The 18,652-nt window shown below is 43.3% G+C and overlaps 1 protein-coding gene across 1 annotated transcript; it reads left to right on the top strand.

Moving 5' to 3' along the window:
* Positions 1–16,275: 16,275 nt before the first annotated feature.
* On the top strand, positions 16,276–18,614 carry LOC107276975 (uncharacterized). Its single transcript, XM_015795321.3, has 2 exons — positions 16,276–16,772; positions 18,265–18,614. The coding sequence occupies exons 1-2, from the start codon at positions 16,632–16,634 to the stop codon at positions 18,505–18,507; spliced, it is 384 nt and encodes a 127-aa protein (XP_015650807.1). The 5' UTR covers positions 16,276–16,631; the 3' UTR covers positions 18,508–18,614.
* The last annotated feature ends 38 nt before the right edge of the window (positions 18,615–18,652 follow it).

Raw genomic sequence — 18,652 nt, 5'->3', positions numbered from 1 at the left:
AGGTGTGCCGGTGGCCTGCACATGCAGGCTCACCTCAATACTTCATGCCGAGTGGAGACGATCGGCAAGGAGGCTGCTGGCCGACGACTGGAGAGGGGCAGCCAACGATAGGTTGGCTGGCGAGATGGCGGACCTCAAGCAAGAACGACCGCTGGAGATGTGTGGTGTCTGCATACTAGCGGTGGCTAGTTGGTGGTGACTTTCGGAGGGGAATGGAACATAAACATTGGGAAAAACTCAGTGATAAGGACAACACTTCTTTGGATACACACGCTAGTTTTTTATGTGCTTTTAAGGATAGATTACTACCTAATGATTTAATTATGATTAGAAACTATAGAGAAGACCATGGAGCACTTGGAGAGTGGCTAAGAGATGGACAAGGTCGTCATGCACGTTCAAGTTAATATGGAGGTCCAACTCATATAAATTCGAGTCCACCTCGGGTTTCAGGAGCAGACCACACTAAATTCGTTATCTAGGTTGCATTTGGACTCCAATTTTGACGTTCTAAATATTTATGGAAAGCTAACAAGACCACCTTTACAATGGATTTAGTTCCGCGTCAAAATTCCTTCTGTGTCAACGGGAATCGTTAAAACAAGAAGGCATTCAGAATCTGTCCAGGTGTTATGAAACCGTCTTTGGGCTCATTGGGCCGTGTATCGTGTCGGAGTCCAATAGGGACGTGTCCAGTGTCCAAGATCAACCCGAGAATCTATATGTTCAGCAGCATTAAGTTAGGGTGGGGTTTTGCTTAGATTATTTATGCTATTGCAGTTTTGCCACTAGATCGGTTTGTGAAACCCCAACTTAATACTTCTCAGGCCATCAATAGTTGAATTGGTAGCTCTTTTGGCATTCTGCAAAAACAAATGTTCCTCACTTTCTCTAGTAGTTTGACCCAATATTTAGGAGGCACATAATTCTTCTATTCTGAGATGCTATTGTCTTTATTTTTAGTTAATGGAAATGTATTACATCTCCGGCTTCTGCCATAAGACACACAGCCAAAATATAAAATATGTATGCGTTCTACCAAATCTCGTTCTATAATGCTCCACACAATCATGGTGATTTTCAGACATGACATTTTTTTTAATCAGATTGTTTTTAAGTTTTGTAGTTAAAAGCAATATCAAAAGTAAATTTCAATATTTGGTCAGCCAGCTGAGATTATTTTTATAATATTTCGTAAAAAATGTAAATGATGAGAATGTTTTAGCACCCTGAAAAGTTCAAGAACTATGGCAGTGTTTGTCAAATGGGAAAGGGAAATGATTTCCCATCCTGTAACGCTCCGCTTTTCGTGAGGCGTTAAAAACTAATTCGGCAAAATCCTATATGCGAAAATTTTCGTTCTTTGTGTGAGAGTCTAAGTTGTGCCAAGATCTCAATTTAAATCTCCATTGTTGTTCCCTCTCGTCACCAACAAAATCCTCCACCTCAAGATCCCAATTCCGATTCAATTATTCCAAAGATCAATCGCCTCCTTTGAATCCTCGCCAAATACTTGTCCCGATTCCACAAATATCCGAGTCCACCTTGAATCCATTCCTTGACTCCTCCCTGTTTCCTTGAGTCCAAGTAATCAAATTCGAAATTCAAATTCCAAACCTCAAAACCTTGCCAAATATTCGCCCGACTCCAATTCTCTCCAAATTCCATTTCCAAGCTCCAATTCTCTCCAAATTCAATCTCTCTGTCAAAGTCTATTTTGGGTCCCTCGGATTTTTGTGGGCCGATTCCCTCCTTCGGCCCATCTCCCCTCAGCCCGGTCCTCTCTCCCCTCTGCCGCTCCTCCCCTCACGTGCATGCGCGTGCGCCGCGCACGAGAGAGAGCATCGTGCTCTCTCTTATCTTCCTCGCCCCCTCTCTCTGTTACTCTCTCTCATCGAGCTCTCCCACCAGCGTCAGTTTCCCGCCGTCGCCGTTTGAATCCGGCCGCGCCCTCGCATCCGCGCGCGCGCTCGCTCGTGGCCGACCACCCAGTCGTCGCCGCGTTGGCCCCGCCGTGCCTGCGCCCCGCAGCCGCCCATGCTCGGTCGCTCCAAGCCGCGTGCGTCCAAATCCCGGAGGCAGAGCCTCTCTTTCCCTCCTCCTTTCTCCCAAGATGGCATGGGCAGAGCCCCCTTTCCTTCCTCCCCTTTTTTCTTTTTCCCCTTCCCGGATTGGCGCCCTGTCTCCACCGCGTGGCAACTAGCGCCATGGACACCGAGCGCCAGCTCGCCTCGCGCCAGCCCGCGCTGATCCTCCCGCTTCCACGGTTCAATTTCGGCCGCCCGATCCACCGCCTTCCCCGCCCAGCACATCCACACCGTCGCCGCTTTCGCACCGCCCACGAAACCGCCGCTGCCGCCAGCCGACCGCTTGACCGCCAAGGTCGGTTTTCCCCTCCCGAACCGACATCACCCCGCGCCTATAAAACCACAGCCGAGCCCCTCCCCTCCATCTCTCTCGTTTTCGCCCCCCACCGCGCCATTGCAGCCGAACAACCGTCGCCGCCCTGTTGCCGCTCGACCCGATCTAGTCGTCGCCATCCGTCGTCGAGCATCGGAGGAACCGGTGCGTGCGTGGGCGCGTGACGAGGAGCTCCGGGCGCCACCTCTCCTCTCTTCCTCCCCGGCCGTGCCCTCTCGGTGCCGCGCCGCCCCACCGTAGCGACCGCCTCGCCGTGACTCCCTCCACACCACCAACGCCGCTCCCCTCTCGTCGGTGAGCCCCCACCGTGTTCTTCATCTTGGTGAACGCTGTGCCGCGCCCGCTGCCGCACGCCATAGCCCGCCGCACGCTGCGCCGCACCCGCCGCCGCTCGCCTAGGCTCGCCGGCCGCCATGCTCTATCCCGGAGGCCGCCTCTCGTCGCCAGCCACTCTCGGTGCCGCTCCTCCCAATCCGACACCGGAAAAGGATCCCTTGAAGCCCGGAGATGCTCCCACCCCTTTGAAATCGAACCCTCGTCGTCTCGTCGTGTTTTCCTCTTTTGCTCGCCGGTGATTGCCGCCGTCGAAATCCACCGCCCTCGGCTCCTCTCTTGTCAATTCCTCGCGCCACCACTATCCCGAGCCCCCTCGAACCTCCCGGCGCGCCGCCGCGGCCGCCCACCTCGCCGGCCGCGCCCGCGCCGTGCCACCCATCCCGCCGCCGCACGACCGCCGTCGCCGGCCATCGTCGCGCCTCCTCTCCCACATCCGAGCCGGTGGATGGAACCTCCTTGACCCCCTCTCGCTTCCGGTGCCAGCCGCCCACTCCGGCTCGCCGCCGTTCGCCGGCCCCTCTCGGCCGCCGTGAGCCGTCCGATGCCGCTCCCAGCCTCCTCTCTCCTCCCCGTCCGACGTGGCGACCACGTGGCCGCCACCTCAGCCCGGCCCGGCCCCTTTGACCAGTCCGCGCCTGCCTAGTCAGCCGCAGCCGCCTCCTCTCTCTCTGTCTTGCTCGTGGGCTTGGCCCATCGGCCGACCCCCATTAAGAAATAAGTCCACTTTCAATCCCTTCCTTTAAGCCCAGTGTCCATCCCTCATGAGCTAAAGTCCATATCTGCCCCCTCACGAGTTACCCCCTCTCTCACCTTTTGTTGGCCCCACATGTCAATGAGTGATAAAAGAATATTCTTGAGAATATTCTTTTCCACAAAATTTCGATAAATCCTTCCTTGTCCAAAAAATCCAATTAAGCTTCCAAAATTCATATCTCTTCATCCGTTCCCCCGATTGACTCCGTTCCACCTCCAATAATTCCGTAAAATTGAGATCTATTTAATGGCACTATTATTTAGTCTAAATAGGATCTTTATTTTGCGTCTTGTGTAGGTTTTTAATTGTTTGCGTATAGTTGCGGTTACCGGATTTTCATCGATCGCAGGTTTTCTCGAAGATACGTGAAGCTTCGTGAAGACCTTGAGCAAGGCAAGTCACCCTTTGACCAATTGCTCCTATAATTGGAAAATCATTACTATTTTGTTTGCAACTTGCATTATTAGAATCACTCACGTTTAACTTGCTTGGCCTCAGTTTGCGTGCCAAACCGACGGACCTACCTAGTAGTCGCACTAATTCCTGTATGCCGTACTATCCTGATTCTTGTCGCTCCACCTTTGTGGTACCTCGGTATCCGTGCTCTCTGAGCGCGTATACCAAATATCCTACATATACCGTTGTTTGTCGAAAACATGGGAAATGGGTTTGAGAAGCCTTGAAAACCCGACATGTGGTGTCGGCGTGTTTGAAAATAAAATAAATTGTGAAAACTCGCGATGCGGGGGTTGTGCCTATGTGGCACTGTCCCGTGTTCGCATATAAGGACCAATTCCTGTGGGAAATTCATCCGAGCATATAACAAGTGCGACCACGCGGGTGCAATGGGATGCCCCTGACTGAGTAAATAGCAAACCAGGGAAGCCTTGATGCCAAGGGACATGTGGATTCAACGGGGTGGTGTCGGGTAGAACCCTCGGGCTTCCTGGCACAGTATGGTCTGGGACCTAACCTGTTGTTCATCTGGGACCCCTCTCGTTGGCATATGGCAACCCTGTGTCGGCTTTCGAAATGCCTTGCCATGAAAGCCTTAGGGTCTCCCGACGTTGCTGATCTCACGGGCTGGGTGATCCGGGTTAGTAATGTTGTGTAGGTAAAGTGTACCCTCTCTGCAGAGGTTAACTAACTGTTCGAACAGTCGTGCCCGCAGTCATGGGCGGATGTGAGGTGTTTCCTGTAGCGTAGATTTGTTTGCCTGTGCTTTGTGAAAAGTTGTTGTGGTGTGGGAATCGTTACCAGAATCAGCCTATGTGGCAGATGGATGACCTAAGTGGTCAAGAAACGAATCTGTGTGATTCAGGATGTCTACAGGCATCATAGACTAGGCTTCCCGAGTGGAAGCGGATTGTTGTGCTGCTAGGCAGTTGGACTCTGGGAGTCCGAGAAAATGAAAAGGCTCTGGGAGCCGCTTAATCAAGTAAAATGGCTCTAGGAGCCGAGAAGTAATGATCTGACTCGGGGGGTCGGTACATTACCAATTGAGTTGTTGAAAAACATCTCTTAAAGTCGAATCGAGACGCAAGTCTCTTTTCGGTCCAAACTTAGAAAGAAATAAATCACTTAGTGATTTCAAAATGATTTCAAAACAAAGGATTTGCAAAACAACCTTGCCTCTCTTCCAAGCTTGCATTAAACACCTAAATTCCCGTGACTTGCTGAGTACGAAAGTACTCACCCTTGCTCTATATAAATATATAGTTCCTTCGTCGTGAAGTTGAAGATGAAGTGAAGTGAAGAATAGGGTTTCGTCCTAGTTCCCAGCCGTTGCCTGTGGAGTTGGGTGTTAGACCGTTGGTTCCGCTGCTACTGCTGTTGCTGGTGTTTCCTCGTCTGTGTCTTCGGTTGTGTTCTCAGGCTGTCCTGAGCTGCAACCTAAGTTAAAGTAAATAAGTCCTCTATTTATTTTAAGAATTTGCAATGATTCATGTTTGTCACCGTGGGTACTAGCACTATGTCCTGGGACTGGTACTGAGATCGCGGTTTCGTAGGAAGCGGTTCGCGCCGTTATTCCTACGACACGCTCTTGTTAGGTGCCGTTGTGCGGCGGTGCCAGATTGGGGTGTGACACACCCATTTTTAAATCCTAACCATTCATTCTCCCTCTTCCATTTAATCCTAACCCTTCATTCATTTCCCTATCTCAATCCCACCCCTCATTTCTCATTATCCAAACACACCCTATATGCTAAAGCAGTTGTTATGTTTGTAAAGAAAAAAAAACTCGTGGTGTTGATTTGCATTACATATTCAGTAATTTATTTATATGTATTATGTGATTTCTTGAAATTTTTCATCTACTGGTCATGATCGATAAAATGTAGAGAATGAAGACCCAAGTATTAAGAAGTAAATACCTCAGTTCCTACTCTAGGAAAAGAATTTAGTCCAGCTAAATAAGGCGGTGCGGGAGTGATGGATCTGGGGTGATGGATGTGATGGCTCTGGAGGTTGGTATGGGAGCATGGAGCCAAGGAGGTGGCAGTAGGGATGTGGATGAGGAGAAGATTCGCTGCCATCGTTTGGGATCCGAGAGCGTCTCGCCACTGGAGCTCCGTGAGGCGATCTTGGGAGATCTTGGTAGGAGATGGTGGCGAGTATGGGAAGGAAGAGATTGCATTGGCGCTTGGCATGGGAAGAAGATGGTCCAGCGGTGGTGCTTGGCATGGGGAGGAGGACGGCCCGGTGGTGGCAGCAAGGCGGAAGGAAGGAAGCGGCGATGGGGAGGCACAGCGGCAGATGCGGAGTCGACGCGGTGACAGGCATGAGCGGTGCCTTGGGTTGGGGGTCCCTGCAGCCTCCTCCGTGAGACGGACATAGAAGGATTCTTTTACAGAATAAGGTTCTTGAAGAACTAGGAAGATATTTCTCCAATTAAAAGATCCAACGGTTCTTGACGTTCCGAGGAAAAATCAAATGGTCCATATATTCTTATGACGTGGCGCTGTAATTTTGCGTTTTGGAGGTACAACTTTCATATATTAAGATTACCATCTTCGTTGGAGGTAACCGAGATAGTTTTTCCGGGTTCTAATGGGAGTAGCAGTGAGCATGCTAGAGCCCTTGTTCGGGTTGAGCTGAGGCTGACTGTGGATTGTCTCATATCCAAAATACCTACAATTAGGCGAATTTTTTTAAAAAATAATATGATTTTAATAGAAAATCGCAAAAATATAGGTCGGTTCGACGAAATCGTAAATTTAGCACCCTGTCGAACAACCGTGTCTCGATAGAGGTACTTATCGAACTATGGCAGTTGGTCCAAGGGAAAAAATAAAAAAAGGACAGTAACAGTGCCCGGCAGGACATATCGAACAAGCAAACTTCGATAGGGTGGCATGTCGAACAGCCCAAGTTTGATAGGGTCTCAGCTACAGTGTGCTACAGTGTTTTTCCTCTTTTTAAAAATTATTTTATCACCTGTCGAACTGCCGGCACCCTGTCGAACTGCGGTTGTTCGATACGTACCCTGTCGAACCACGGATATTCGATAGGGTGCTAAACTTGCGATTTCGTCTAACCGACCTATATTTTTGCGATTTTCCTTTAAAATCGTATTATTTCCAAAAAAAATCCCAATTAGGCAGTCACTGGCTCACTGCTCCTCGTTGATTGAGTCTGGTGATGCAGCAGCCTTATCTGGGAAAATATCTGGCGGAAACTATATATGTAGTGAAAACCTAGGAACCACCGTTGGATCGAAAAATGGATGTCTGAGAATCGTCCACGTCATCACGAGTAAAAGTTTCACTTGTAGATTTACTCATGAGTTAAAATTTTACTAGTGAGATGGATGAATCTCATACGTCCATTTTACGATCCAACAGTAGTTTCTAAGTTTTCACTACATATGTGGTTCGCACTACATATTTTTCCACCTTACTCCCTCCGTCCCGAAAAAAACAAATCTATAACTGAATGTGATATATTTTAGTACAACAAATCAGACAAATGTATGTTCAGATTTATAGTACTAGGATGATGTGTCATATCCAGTATTAGGTTGGTTTTTTATAGGAAGGAGGGAATATATAGCTACGACTCAACAATTTGGATCCTCAATTCCTCATTCAGTGGCCAAGTCTGACAGAAGGGTCGCCGGTAAGCCTCGGCGCGGCAATGCTGCTGAACCTCATCGGCGGCTACGCTCCTGGCCTCCGTCAGTTGCATATCAATCGCTGCAATCTACTTCTTGTTTGCAGTTCCATTATCTGGTTTGCCTTAGCTTGCTTCTTTGGATGGTGAAAAGTTTGTTCATACTGTTGATTCGCCTATGTAGTCATCTGATGTGTCAAGTGCTATGTCGTTTAATCAGATGTAATCCTGTTTGTAGCAGTGGTGCTTCTACCATTTAAAGAGGGCTTGTACCTCAACTTTAATTCCAGGGCTTAATAAATGTCCTTTTGGTTTTTTTTTTAAAAAAAAAGGCAATTGTGAAAATCTGGCGCGAACCAGCATACCACGAGTCACAAAATGCCTCTTACAAAACGAACATTTAGCTGAAAAAACGAGGAACACGGGGGAAATGTCAAAAATAGAGCGACAAATGCACCCACACGGTCACAAGACCACATTGAAGGTATAGATGGTCAAATGGGCCGGACGGCCTTGAGATCAATCAGTTGGGCTGGCAGAGCTCAACCTACACGCCGAGCCAGGTCGTGCCCGCTCATGTGCTGCACCAACGGCCCAAGTATGACACAATAAGACTTGGGCCGTGCTGTGCTGGACCGAAGGCATGAAAATCCATCGTGATCTCCTTAAAAAAAGTCTATTTGGCCTCCCTCATTTCTATGAGCTGTCAATTGTATGACTGTAAATAAGTCTATTTTGGTCCCTCATATATTTGCCTCCCTGATCATCGGACCTGGCCAGGCCAGGCCGTCAAGGGCCCAACACCAGTTGGACGACCTCGTGTTTGGGCCGATCCAAAACCCTGTGCCATGGACCGGGCCGTCGGGCCCTTGGCATTTTGGAGGTAACTAAAACAATAAGAGCGCGCACACGGCCACTGCGGCTATCGCCGTCCTCATCATCGGCGACACAACCCTCCAGGTTGCCGCCGCCGCCGTCTCCAACGTCAGCTGCGAGCTGATGGTGCCCGAATGTATATATAGCCTAGCCATCGCAGATCATGTTGGTTGCCCCAGTGCAGTGCCCAGCAGCAAATCCAGCTAGGTTGACCCATTGTCACCCCTAACGACGGTTGTTACACTGAGCGTGTGTTTGGATAACGAGAAATGAGGGTTTGGATTAGGATTGGAATTGGGAAATAAATGAAGGTTTAGAATTAAATGAAAGAGGAGAAATGAATGGTTAGGATTTAAAAATAGATGGAAAATCATTTCTCTTTCCTATTTACCAAACACCACCTGACAATTAATGATCTAACGAGAACACGCGCGCGCAAGGGAATGAATAATAAAACGAAGGGAAAAGGTCGCTGACGTGGCACACGCTCCAGCGATCGATCGCCCGCCGTTTAGAAAGGTTAATTTATCTTTATTTATATATACCCCTCTTCCCAGTTAAAATTGCTTTCATAAATTTGATTGGTTCGTAGCTAGTATGCCTGCACCAATTTGCTTCTGATATCTTCGTCGTGCATCCATCAGCACCCACTCTGGTAGTACATATTGAAGTCGTTGGAAGTACTGCTCATCGCTACATAATCCATCAGCGAATAAATCTCATATATAGTGATCTCAGACCCTGTTTGGATGGGGCTTAAAAAAATTTTTAGCCCCTGTCACATTGGATGTTTAGACACTAATTAGAAGTATTAAACCTACTCTATTGAAAAAACTCATTCCATAACCTTGAACTAATTCGCGAGATAAATCTATTGAGCCTAATTAATTTATGATTAGCCTATGCGATGCTACAGTAAATATGGACTAATTATGGATTAATTGGACTTAAAAAAATTATCACACGAAATAGCTATTATTTACGTAATTAGTTTTGTAAGTAGTCGAAACATCCGATGTGATAAAGATTAAAGTTTAGTCATTATCTAAATAAACTAAAGTTTAGTCTCTAGATCCAAACATTACCTCGTTAATTAGTGTAGTCCATCATCTCATCGATCGCTACATTATCTTGAACAGTTGCACTAGTTTGCGCATTCAATAGCCATCATCTTATCAGTTATCACTATAATCTCTTGTGCTAGTTTCCCCGTAAAGACGGCACGATTGTCGGTTTTAATTTCTGTATCCGCCACTGCGCTATACCCGTCATCCCCCTCCTCTAAAAGTTAATAATTGAAATAAATAATCGGATAAAGCTGGCGTCTGCCGACTATATATATACTCCCTCCGTTTCGAAATATTTGACACCGTTAACTTTTTAGCACATGTTTAACCGTTCGTCTTATTCAAAAACTTTTATAAAATATGTAAAATGATATGCCTACATAAAAATATATTTAACAATGAATCAAATGATAGGAAAAGATGTAATAATTACTTAAATTTTTTAAATAAGACGAACGGTCAAACATATTTAAAAAAGTCAACGGCGTCAAATATTTTGAAACGGAGGGAGTATTTCAGTAGACTGATCAATAATTCATGACGCGCGCCAAACCTCTTTAATTAACCGAACGAAAGCACCATTCTAAAATTATTTATAGCTAGTGGTATAATTCCCTTGCGTCAAAAACCATCTTAAGTAACATACGGTGCACTACAACTTCGATTCAAATTGCCCGACATCAAGTCCAAGTTCGCCTTTTTCTTGATCGATCAAAACGTAATTTCCTAGTTACTAGTTAAAGTACTAATTAAGTAGATATCATCTGATTGTGATACGTGATAAATATAATGTTTAGTACTAGTTACGAAGCTGAACAAACCTAGTCTCCCAAGTACGTGCCAATCGTGTTGGCTGGTATGACGTGCCGGCCACACGCATCGTGACGCCACCATAGACAAGAAGTAGAGGACTCCTAGCAGCTTTTCATGTTTAGATTCGGTCAAGCAGTTGGCTTTTGGGCTTGTCACTGGGTATCTATTACCGATTCTCATATCCATACTCACACCGATTGAGACGGTTATTATACTATTATATAAGAAAAGATGATTATCCATTTGGTCCCGTTTTGGATATGAGAAGGATAACATGCACCGTTTTAACTCACTTTATCCGTATCTGCATTAGATATGAGTAAAATTTTTAGATAATGGATTAAACCGGCCTCTACACCCAGAAAAGGATGTACACAGCTCCAACAAAACTTACAAGAGTATATAGACTCACACCCTTACACAAGGTTTATTACCATCACAAGCAACTAGACCCGAGCACTTAGGCTCTAGCAACAGCAACTCTTAGAAAGTTAATACAAAATTTCAACCATACCACACAAGAAAACCAGAGAGCATTAATCTCCCAATTTTTTCCTTAAGTTCCATCCCTTCATTGCGAAAAAGCCAGAAACTCTCTTATCTAGAATCAAGCAACCTTCTCTCACTTTTTGACCATCTTCCTCCTTAAGTAGCAAAGACCATTGTCTTGCCCAAAAAGTCCCCCTAAAATCACCTGCAACAGAAAATTAGTATTGAAGCCATTAAAGACTACATCATTCCGGCATAACAAAACCGCCCAACACAAAGCTGAAATCCCCACAAGAATTTAAGCTCTTAGCTTGGGTTGAACCCCCTTTAGCCAATTGCCGATCATACTAGCAACATTCCTAGGCGGGTGAATTCCAAAAGATATATAGACTGTATTCCACATGAATCTTGCCAAAATACAATCACAGAAAAGGTGTTGAATTGATTCGTTAGAATCACAAAAACAACACTTAACATTACCCTTCTATTTCCTTTTGGCTAAATTATCCTTTGTTAAAATTACTCCATTCTTTAAGTACCACAAGAAAATTTTAATTTTTAGTGGTATTCTGAGTTTCCAAATCATGTCCTTTTTAGGAACGACTTCCCTGTACATGATTGCTTTGTGCATTGAGTTAACTGAGAAACGCCCATTCTTTTGTATCTCCCATAAAAAGGTATCATTCTGCTCGGTCAATTTTATTGATATAACCTTTGAGACCACTTCCAACCAAGCTTTTAAATTATGACCCACAATAGCCCTCCTAAAGGACACTTTTAGAGGTCTTTTACTCATAACCACTGCCACTGATTCATTCTTGTTTATTACAAGGTTGTATAAGGCCGGTAACAAGCAGCAAAGGGAGTATTCCCGTTCCATTTATCCTCCCAGAATCTGACCTGAGTCCCATTGTGCACTTTTAATGATCCACAAGAAAGGAAGATGTTCTTAACCATCATAAGTCCTGACCAGAAATGAGAATCCCCTGGTTTTTTCTCTACATGAGTCAAAGTTTTCTTAGATAGGTATTTCCTTCTTAACAAGTTTTGCCAAACTCCCTCTTCATTCCAAAGTTTATATAACCATTTGCTTAGCATGCATTTGTTTTGTAGTTCTAGGTTCTGTATCCCAAGACCCCCACATTCCTTTGGCTTGTATAAAATGCTCCACTTAGCCCACCTATACTTCTTCTTATGTTCTTCACATTGCCAAAAGAAACATGACCTATAATAGTCCAGCTTCTCGAGAATACCTTTAGGTACCTAAAAAAAGAGAGCATGAACATAGCCAAGCTGCTAAGCACCAAGTTTATCAACACTAATCTACCACCTACCGATAGATGCTTTCCTTTCCAAGTACTCAATTTTTTCTGAATTCTCTCTTCGATTGTAAGCCAATCTTTGTTTGACAATTTTTTGTGATGCATTGGGATCCATAGATATCTAAATGGATACCTACCGGAACCGCAGCCAAACAACGTGACATACTCTCTCTCCACTTCCTTAGCCCTACCAAAACAGAACAATTCACTCTTGTGGAAGTTGATCTTTAGACCCGCTAACCTCTCGAATGTATTTAGTACAAGTTTAAGGTTTTTGGCTTCTTCTAGATCATGTTCCATAAAGATGATTGTATCATCTGCATATTGCAAGATAGATAGCCCATTATCTACCAGATGCGGTATCACCCCATGAAAGCTCCGTCGTTCATTTGCCCTTTTAATCAAGATTGCTAACATGTCAGCCACCAAATTAAAGAGGATCGGCGATAACGGATCCCCTTGTCTTAAGCCTTTTTTTGTTTGAAAGAAGTTTCCAGCTTCATCGTTCACCTTAATTGCTACACTACCCCCTCTGACAATCTTATCTATCCACCGACACCAAAGTGGTGAGAATCCTTTCATTCTCAACGTCTGTTGGAGAAATCTCCAGTCTACTTTATCGTAAGCTTTTTCAAAGTCGAGTTTAAAAATTACCCCATCATTCTTCTTCTTATGCATTTCATGAATTGTTTCATGTAAAAGAACCACACCTTCCATAATGTTTCTTCCTGGTAAAAAGGCTGTCTAAGAAGGTCTAATGACTTTTTGAGCTACTAGAGCTATTCTACTAGCCATTACCTTCGTGAAAATTTTGAAACTCACGTTCGACATGTAGGTCTGTACTGCTGAATTTGCTTAGCATCCTTTTGTTTGGGTAATAAAGTTATTGTACTAAAATTCAAACTATGCAGCGGCAACTCTTCTTTGTAAAAGTCATTAAACATGGCCATTAAGTCATCTTTAATGACCTCCCAAAACACTTGAAAGAACTCCGCAGGAAATCCATCAGGACCCAGAGCCTTATTGTGTTCTATTTGGAAAATAGCATGTTTTACTTCTTGTTCTGAGAATTCCTTTGTTAGCATTTCATTTTCCTCACTCGAGACTTGAGGAATGTCCTCTTTTCTAGACTCCATCATGGAAAAATTATTTTTCTCTAGGGGTCCAAAAAGGTTTTTATAATACAGTACCTTGTAATGTACTTCCTTAGTTGTACATCACCTTTGATTATACCCTCCTCTTCTCCTCTTGTTCCAACTGAAAAATTCGGGTTTTCCTATGCTTTCCATTAGCTATCATATGATAATATCTTGTATTTTTATCTTCCTCCACAATTTTCTTTGTTTTGGCCCTTTGGTACCATTTTATTTCTTCTGAGTAAAATTTGCAACCCGTTTTTTTTATACTCATATTTCGATACTATTTTAAATGATAAATGATGTTAGTGGTATTAGTGTCTGAGCCTACCTCAAACGCTTGACATATAGGGCCATAAAGTTCCCGCGGACGATGAGTACATTTGCTTTGAACTTGTCATTAGTTATATATCTAATCAATTAACTATGCTATAAAATTATATTTTCTTTCATATTTTATAATTTCTGTCAACGCACGGGCTTCGATCTAGCTAGTATATAAATTATATAATAAATTGGCTGAATTTTGTAGGATGATTTAATGCATTCATTTTCATTTTGTGTGTGTGAGAGAGAGAGCAACTTTATGAAATTTTTATGTGTATAGGATCATATAGATATTTTTTTATTTACTCATTTGTTTACTCACATCTAATTTATTTTGAGAAAGTTGATCTATACTACTTTACACTCCTCTGTTTTTTAACAGACGACACCATCGACTTTGGAGTACATGATGTTTGACCATTCATTCTATTAAAAGATTATATAAATATAATTTATTTTGTTATGAAATGTTTTATCATTAAATAAAGAGTAAATTTCACAAACTTACATATATTTTGATCAAATTATCACAAAACTACAGATTTAACACTAAATTTCTCACAGAGCTACAGATTTAATGTGGAGTATCGTAAAACTACATATTTAGTAACAAAAATTATCATAAAACTATAGGTTTAGTGATAATTTAATCACAAAACTTACATGTTTATAACTCAAACATAATGCTAGTGTTAAGGATTTAAACTCTAAAATCTGTAGTTTTGCGATGCATCACTTTAAATCTATATTTTTATGATAAATTTAGCGCTAAATCTGTAGTTTCGTGATACATCACAACTTTTTTTTACACTACTTTTTTTTCAATAAGATGAATGGCTAAACGTTATTTTAAAAGTCAATAACATCATGTATTACAAAATGTAGTAGAAAGCAGGTTGTGGTGGTGGCAATGAATTTGTCACCACCACCTACTTCTATATTGTATTTTGCAAACTCACCTTTAAACCTCTTAATTAGTGTTAAAAATCAATCAAATCTACATAGATAGCCATACTAAAGTCAAATTACGGTGAATAATCCCGATAGCAAAATGACCACATTTCATGAGAAAAAGTTATATAGTTTTATTTGTTTTAGATCATGTTACCTGGCGAAATACAGACATTCAGCTCTAGTTTTTAAAACGGGTATAAATAAAATTAGATATGTATATGGGATATCCAATTATTCACACGTACTTTCTCGAATGATGGACGACCTAGCTACCTCTACTTTACATACTCCCTCCGTCCAAATAAATCGATTTCTGGAAGGGGGAGTTTGTAAAAAAAGAACCGATTCTTGAAAAAAAAAAAAAAAACAGAAACGTCATCTCCTTCGCATTGATGGGGCCACAAACTCTCTCTCCTCACGTTCACACCAGTCAAGCCTTATCCCTTTCAGCGGCAAATCTCTCTCATCTCTCTCTTGTTCCGCACTCCAAGCCTAATTCTCTCCCAAAATCTCTCTCTTGCCTTTAACACCAGTCAAGCCTTTATCGATGGGGCTCTCAATTCTCTCCCATCTCTCTCTTGTTCCGCACTCCTCCCAGTCCATCCCAAATCAGTTCCAGTTCACACCAGTCAAGCCTCAGTTCCAGTTCACACCAGTCCATCCCAAATCAGTTCCACAGTTCACACCAGTCAATCTTCTCCCAATCTCTCTCTTGTTCCGCACTCCTCCAGTTCACACCAGTCCGCTCTCATTCTCTCCCATCTCTCTCTTGTTCCGCACTCCTCCCAAATCAGTTCTTCACATTTTATCCCTTTCATCGATGGCTCTGTTTGTTCTTCATCGATGGATGCGAGGCTCCACCAGTCAGTCCACCACCAGGCTGCGGCCACGCAGATGTGGCGGCGGAGGGTGGGTTGTGAGCGGGCAGATTCGATGCAAGAGGCAGCTTCGGTGTGGGGAAGGATTCGGGCGCACGACGCGGATGTGACGCACGGGCGCTGTGTTACGCCGCGGCGGCGGCGGCGGAGCCTTGCGCACGCGTGTAGAAGTATATACCGGTAGTTTTTTGCTAGACCAGGGGCCCGAAAACGCCGCGGGGATATTGGATCGATACCACACCTAACACTGCAACACGCTGCATTTTTCGTCCAGGCAAAAATTCCGGAGTCGGTGTCACAGTCACCGGCAACATTTCCTATTTAAGCTAGTGTAGATGGAGCTAGCTAGCCGAGGTGGTACTAAGCTAGCTACAGTTGCCGCTACTGCTCGCTCGCTTGCTGCGTTGCGGCACGCGTGCATGCATGGGCCAAGGCCCATGGCCTGCTGCTGCTGCTGGGCTGGCTGCTAGCTAGCTTTGCTCTTTTTTTCTTTTTCTTTTTCTTTTCCTAGGGTGTTACACGGAGAGAGTATTATATAAGTATAATATAATACTCCCTCCGTTCGAAATGTTTGATGCCGTTGACTTTTTAGCACATGTTTGACCGTTCGTCTTATTCAAAAAATTTAAGTAATTATTAATTCTTTTCCTATCATTTGATTCATTGTTAAATATATTTTTATGTAGACATATAATTTTACATATCTCATAAAAGTTCTTGAATAAGACGAACGGTCAAACATGTGATAAAAAGTCAACGGCGTCAAACATTTCGAAACTGAGGGAGTAGCACATATTGTGTAGATGCGTGTGCTTTCCACACTCCACTGAACTGAGCCAACACAAGGCCACAACAACAAAACAAGCTGCGCTTATGACACCGACAGCTTTTTTGGCGCTTTCCGGCGTTCGTGATCATAAGGACGGTTTTTCCGTAGGGACGACCAGCTTTCGGTCTCCCTGCGCTTATAAATATAGCTGTATTATCTTCCATTATTACACATATAATATAGCCCTACACGCCTATTCCTCCTCTCACTATTCGATCGATATCGATATCTTAGAAACGAAAGGCCGGGCTGCCACCAGGGGCTAGCTCCGGGTCCGGGCTGGCCATCGTCGACGACGTCGTAGGATCAGGGGGAGATGACGACTAAGCTGGAGCTTATGCGGAGCAACTACTTGAAGAAGCTTCTGACGGAGATCGTGCCGGCACTGGCCGAGAACTCGCCGGAGGCGGCGCTTGTGGTGGTTTCAGACCCGCCCGTCGACGACGTCCTCACCTACGTAAGGACGTTTTTTTTTTTTTTTTGTGTTTTGGGGACGTTTTACTAGCATATGTTATTTAAACAGTTACAAAAAAAATCTAATAAATTAAGTAGATCATGATATAAGTTTAAAAACAGTGGCGGAGGCAGTTGGGTATATAACAAAATAACAAATACATAGTTTCATACACGCTAAAACACACCCTGAATGTATAATAACTAAAACAGTAGGCCCCTATAAATAGTAAATGTTTTACTTACGCGTTATATGTTCCAAAAATCTAATAGTAAAATTTTTAATATGTTAATTCTTTAAAAAAATATAACTACTCGAATGAATGATATGTACAAATAAAAGAAGGGGACATCGTCCTTAAGAAAATTACTCTATTTAATTGTTTGCTTGCTTCCGTTCAAAAAGAGAAATTCCGTTCAAAAAAAAATTGTTTGCTTGCTTCTTGGTGTCTCTGTGGAGCGGACCAGTGGCGCATGCAGGATATATATCGATGCAAAACTAAAATTCTTCCCAGCCCCGCGAAGTGAAAAAAAAAAAGAAGAACAAGAACAAGAACAAGAAGACGACGAGACGAAGAAGAAAAGAGTAATACCCAATCCAAGCAACCATGATAAAATAAGGTCACCTGTGGCTGTGGGGTGTGGTACAGCTGGAGCTTGTAACACAAGGTTGTTTAGAAAAAAAAATCATTTTACTTCCTAAATTAATTTATTGGATCTTAACCTCCCAAACTTTTTTTTAAAAAAATTGGCTCGTCTTATCCCTAAAATATTAAAATGGCTCACTTTGCTCCTTCAACAAGTTCTCTCGTCTGAGTAGTTTTTATAGAAGTTATATTCCAAGCTGAAATTTTAGATCCGCAGATGACGAACGTTAGCAAAGTTCAAAGATATTTTCAAATTTTTTAAAGATTGTTTTCTTGAAGTTTAAAATTTTGATGTTCAAAATTGGTCTTAGGTGCTTTCAGCTTTCTACATATATGAACAATAATTAATGCAAGAATATATTCAAAAAATATCTAGACTTTAGTGAAATGCATCTATTATCCTACTGAAATTTTAGTGTAAAATATGACTTATATAGAAAAAAAAAGAGAAAAGCATTGCTGCATGGGGAGTAAACCAAACCGTTTCTGTAGTTTGGGGTCGAAAATGAGAGGAAAAGAATAGTAAATGCTCTGATGAATTAGAGCGGTGGAGTAAAATGGATTTTTTTTCTTCCTTTGAAAAGAAATAAGTGTATATGCCTAGCTTCTTATATCCAATACTCAATTAGAGAAGCCACTAACCGCTTCTCGATAGATTTCTCTTTTTGTTTTCCGTATGGAGTATTTTTGAATTTAACCGTCCAACTTGGTAGTGCTAGTATTTACACAGGATTAAAACTTAAAGGAAATAAAGAAATCTACAACAATATCCAAGAAATAAAAGAATAAATTAGCTACATAGTAATACAGTTATACTTACTACACACTTGTGGGAATAATGAGGTGCAGGTTTGTATTGACGTGGCTGCGAGTGACACGGCCAGTGAGGGAGGCACCGATCAGCAACTGCGCCGCCGCAGCAACAAGCTGTCTCCATCGTCCCTCGGCTCCGTCGGGATCATGGTGGCTTCGGCAGCAATCACTGAAATCACCGGCGCCGGCACAACCACCAGCCCGGCGGTGGCTTTCTCTCTGTTTCTTGTACTTACAGTGGCCATCTCTCTGATCATGTCCAGCATTATTCGGGCATAGCCGTACATGTGTGTGTGTGCCCGTACGTGCTTAATTAGGCCATAGATAATCGCTTATGTATATATTATATATGAGTACAATCATAATATATATATATATAGTAGCTCTATTATACACCCCTCCCTTAGAATAACTATTCTACACT

This window comes from Oryza sativa, chromosome 8 (genome assembly GCF_034140825.1).
Source record: "Oryza sativa Japonica Group chromosome 8, ASM3414082v1".
Classification (NCBI taxonomy): Eukaryota; Viridiplantae; Streptophyta; class Magnoliopsida; order Poales; family Poaceae; genus Oryza; species Oryza sativa.
Note: the sequence above shows the minus strand (reverse complement) of the source record. Positions and strands in the feature narration are given on the sequence as shown.

Coding starts and splice junctions, on each gene's coding strand:
- LOC107276975 (XM_015795321.3), top strand. CDS start 16,632: ATGACGACTAAGCTGGAGCTTATGCGGAGCAACTACTTGAAGAAGCTT. Junction 16,773..18,264: donor TCGACGACGTCCTCACCTAC/GTAAGGACGTTT, acceptor AATGAGGTGCAG/GTTTGTATTGACGTGGCTGC.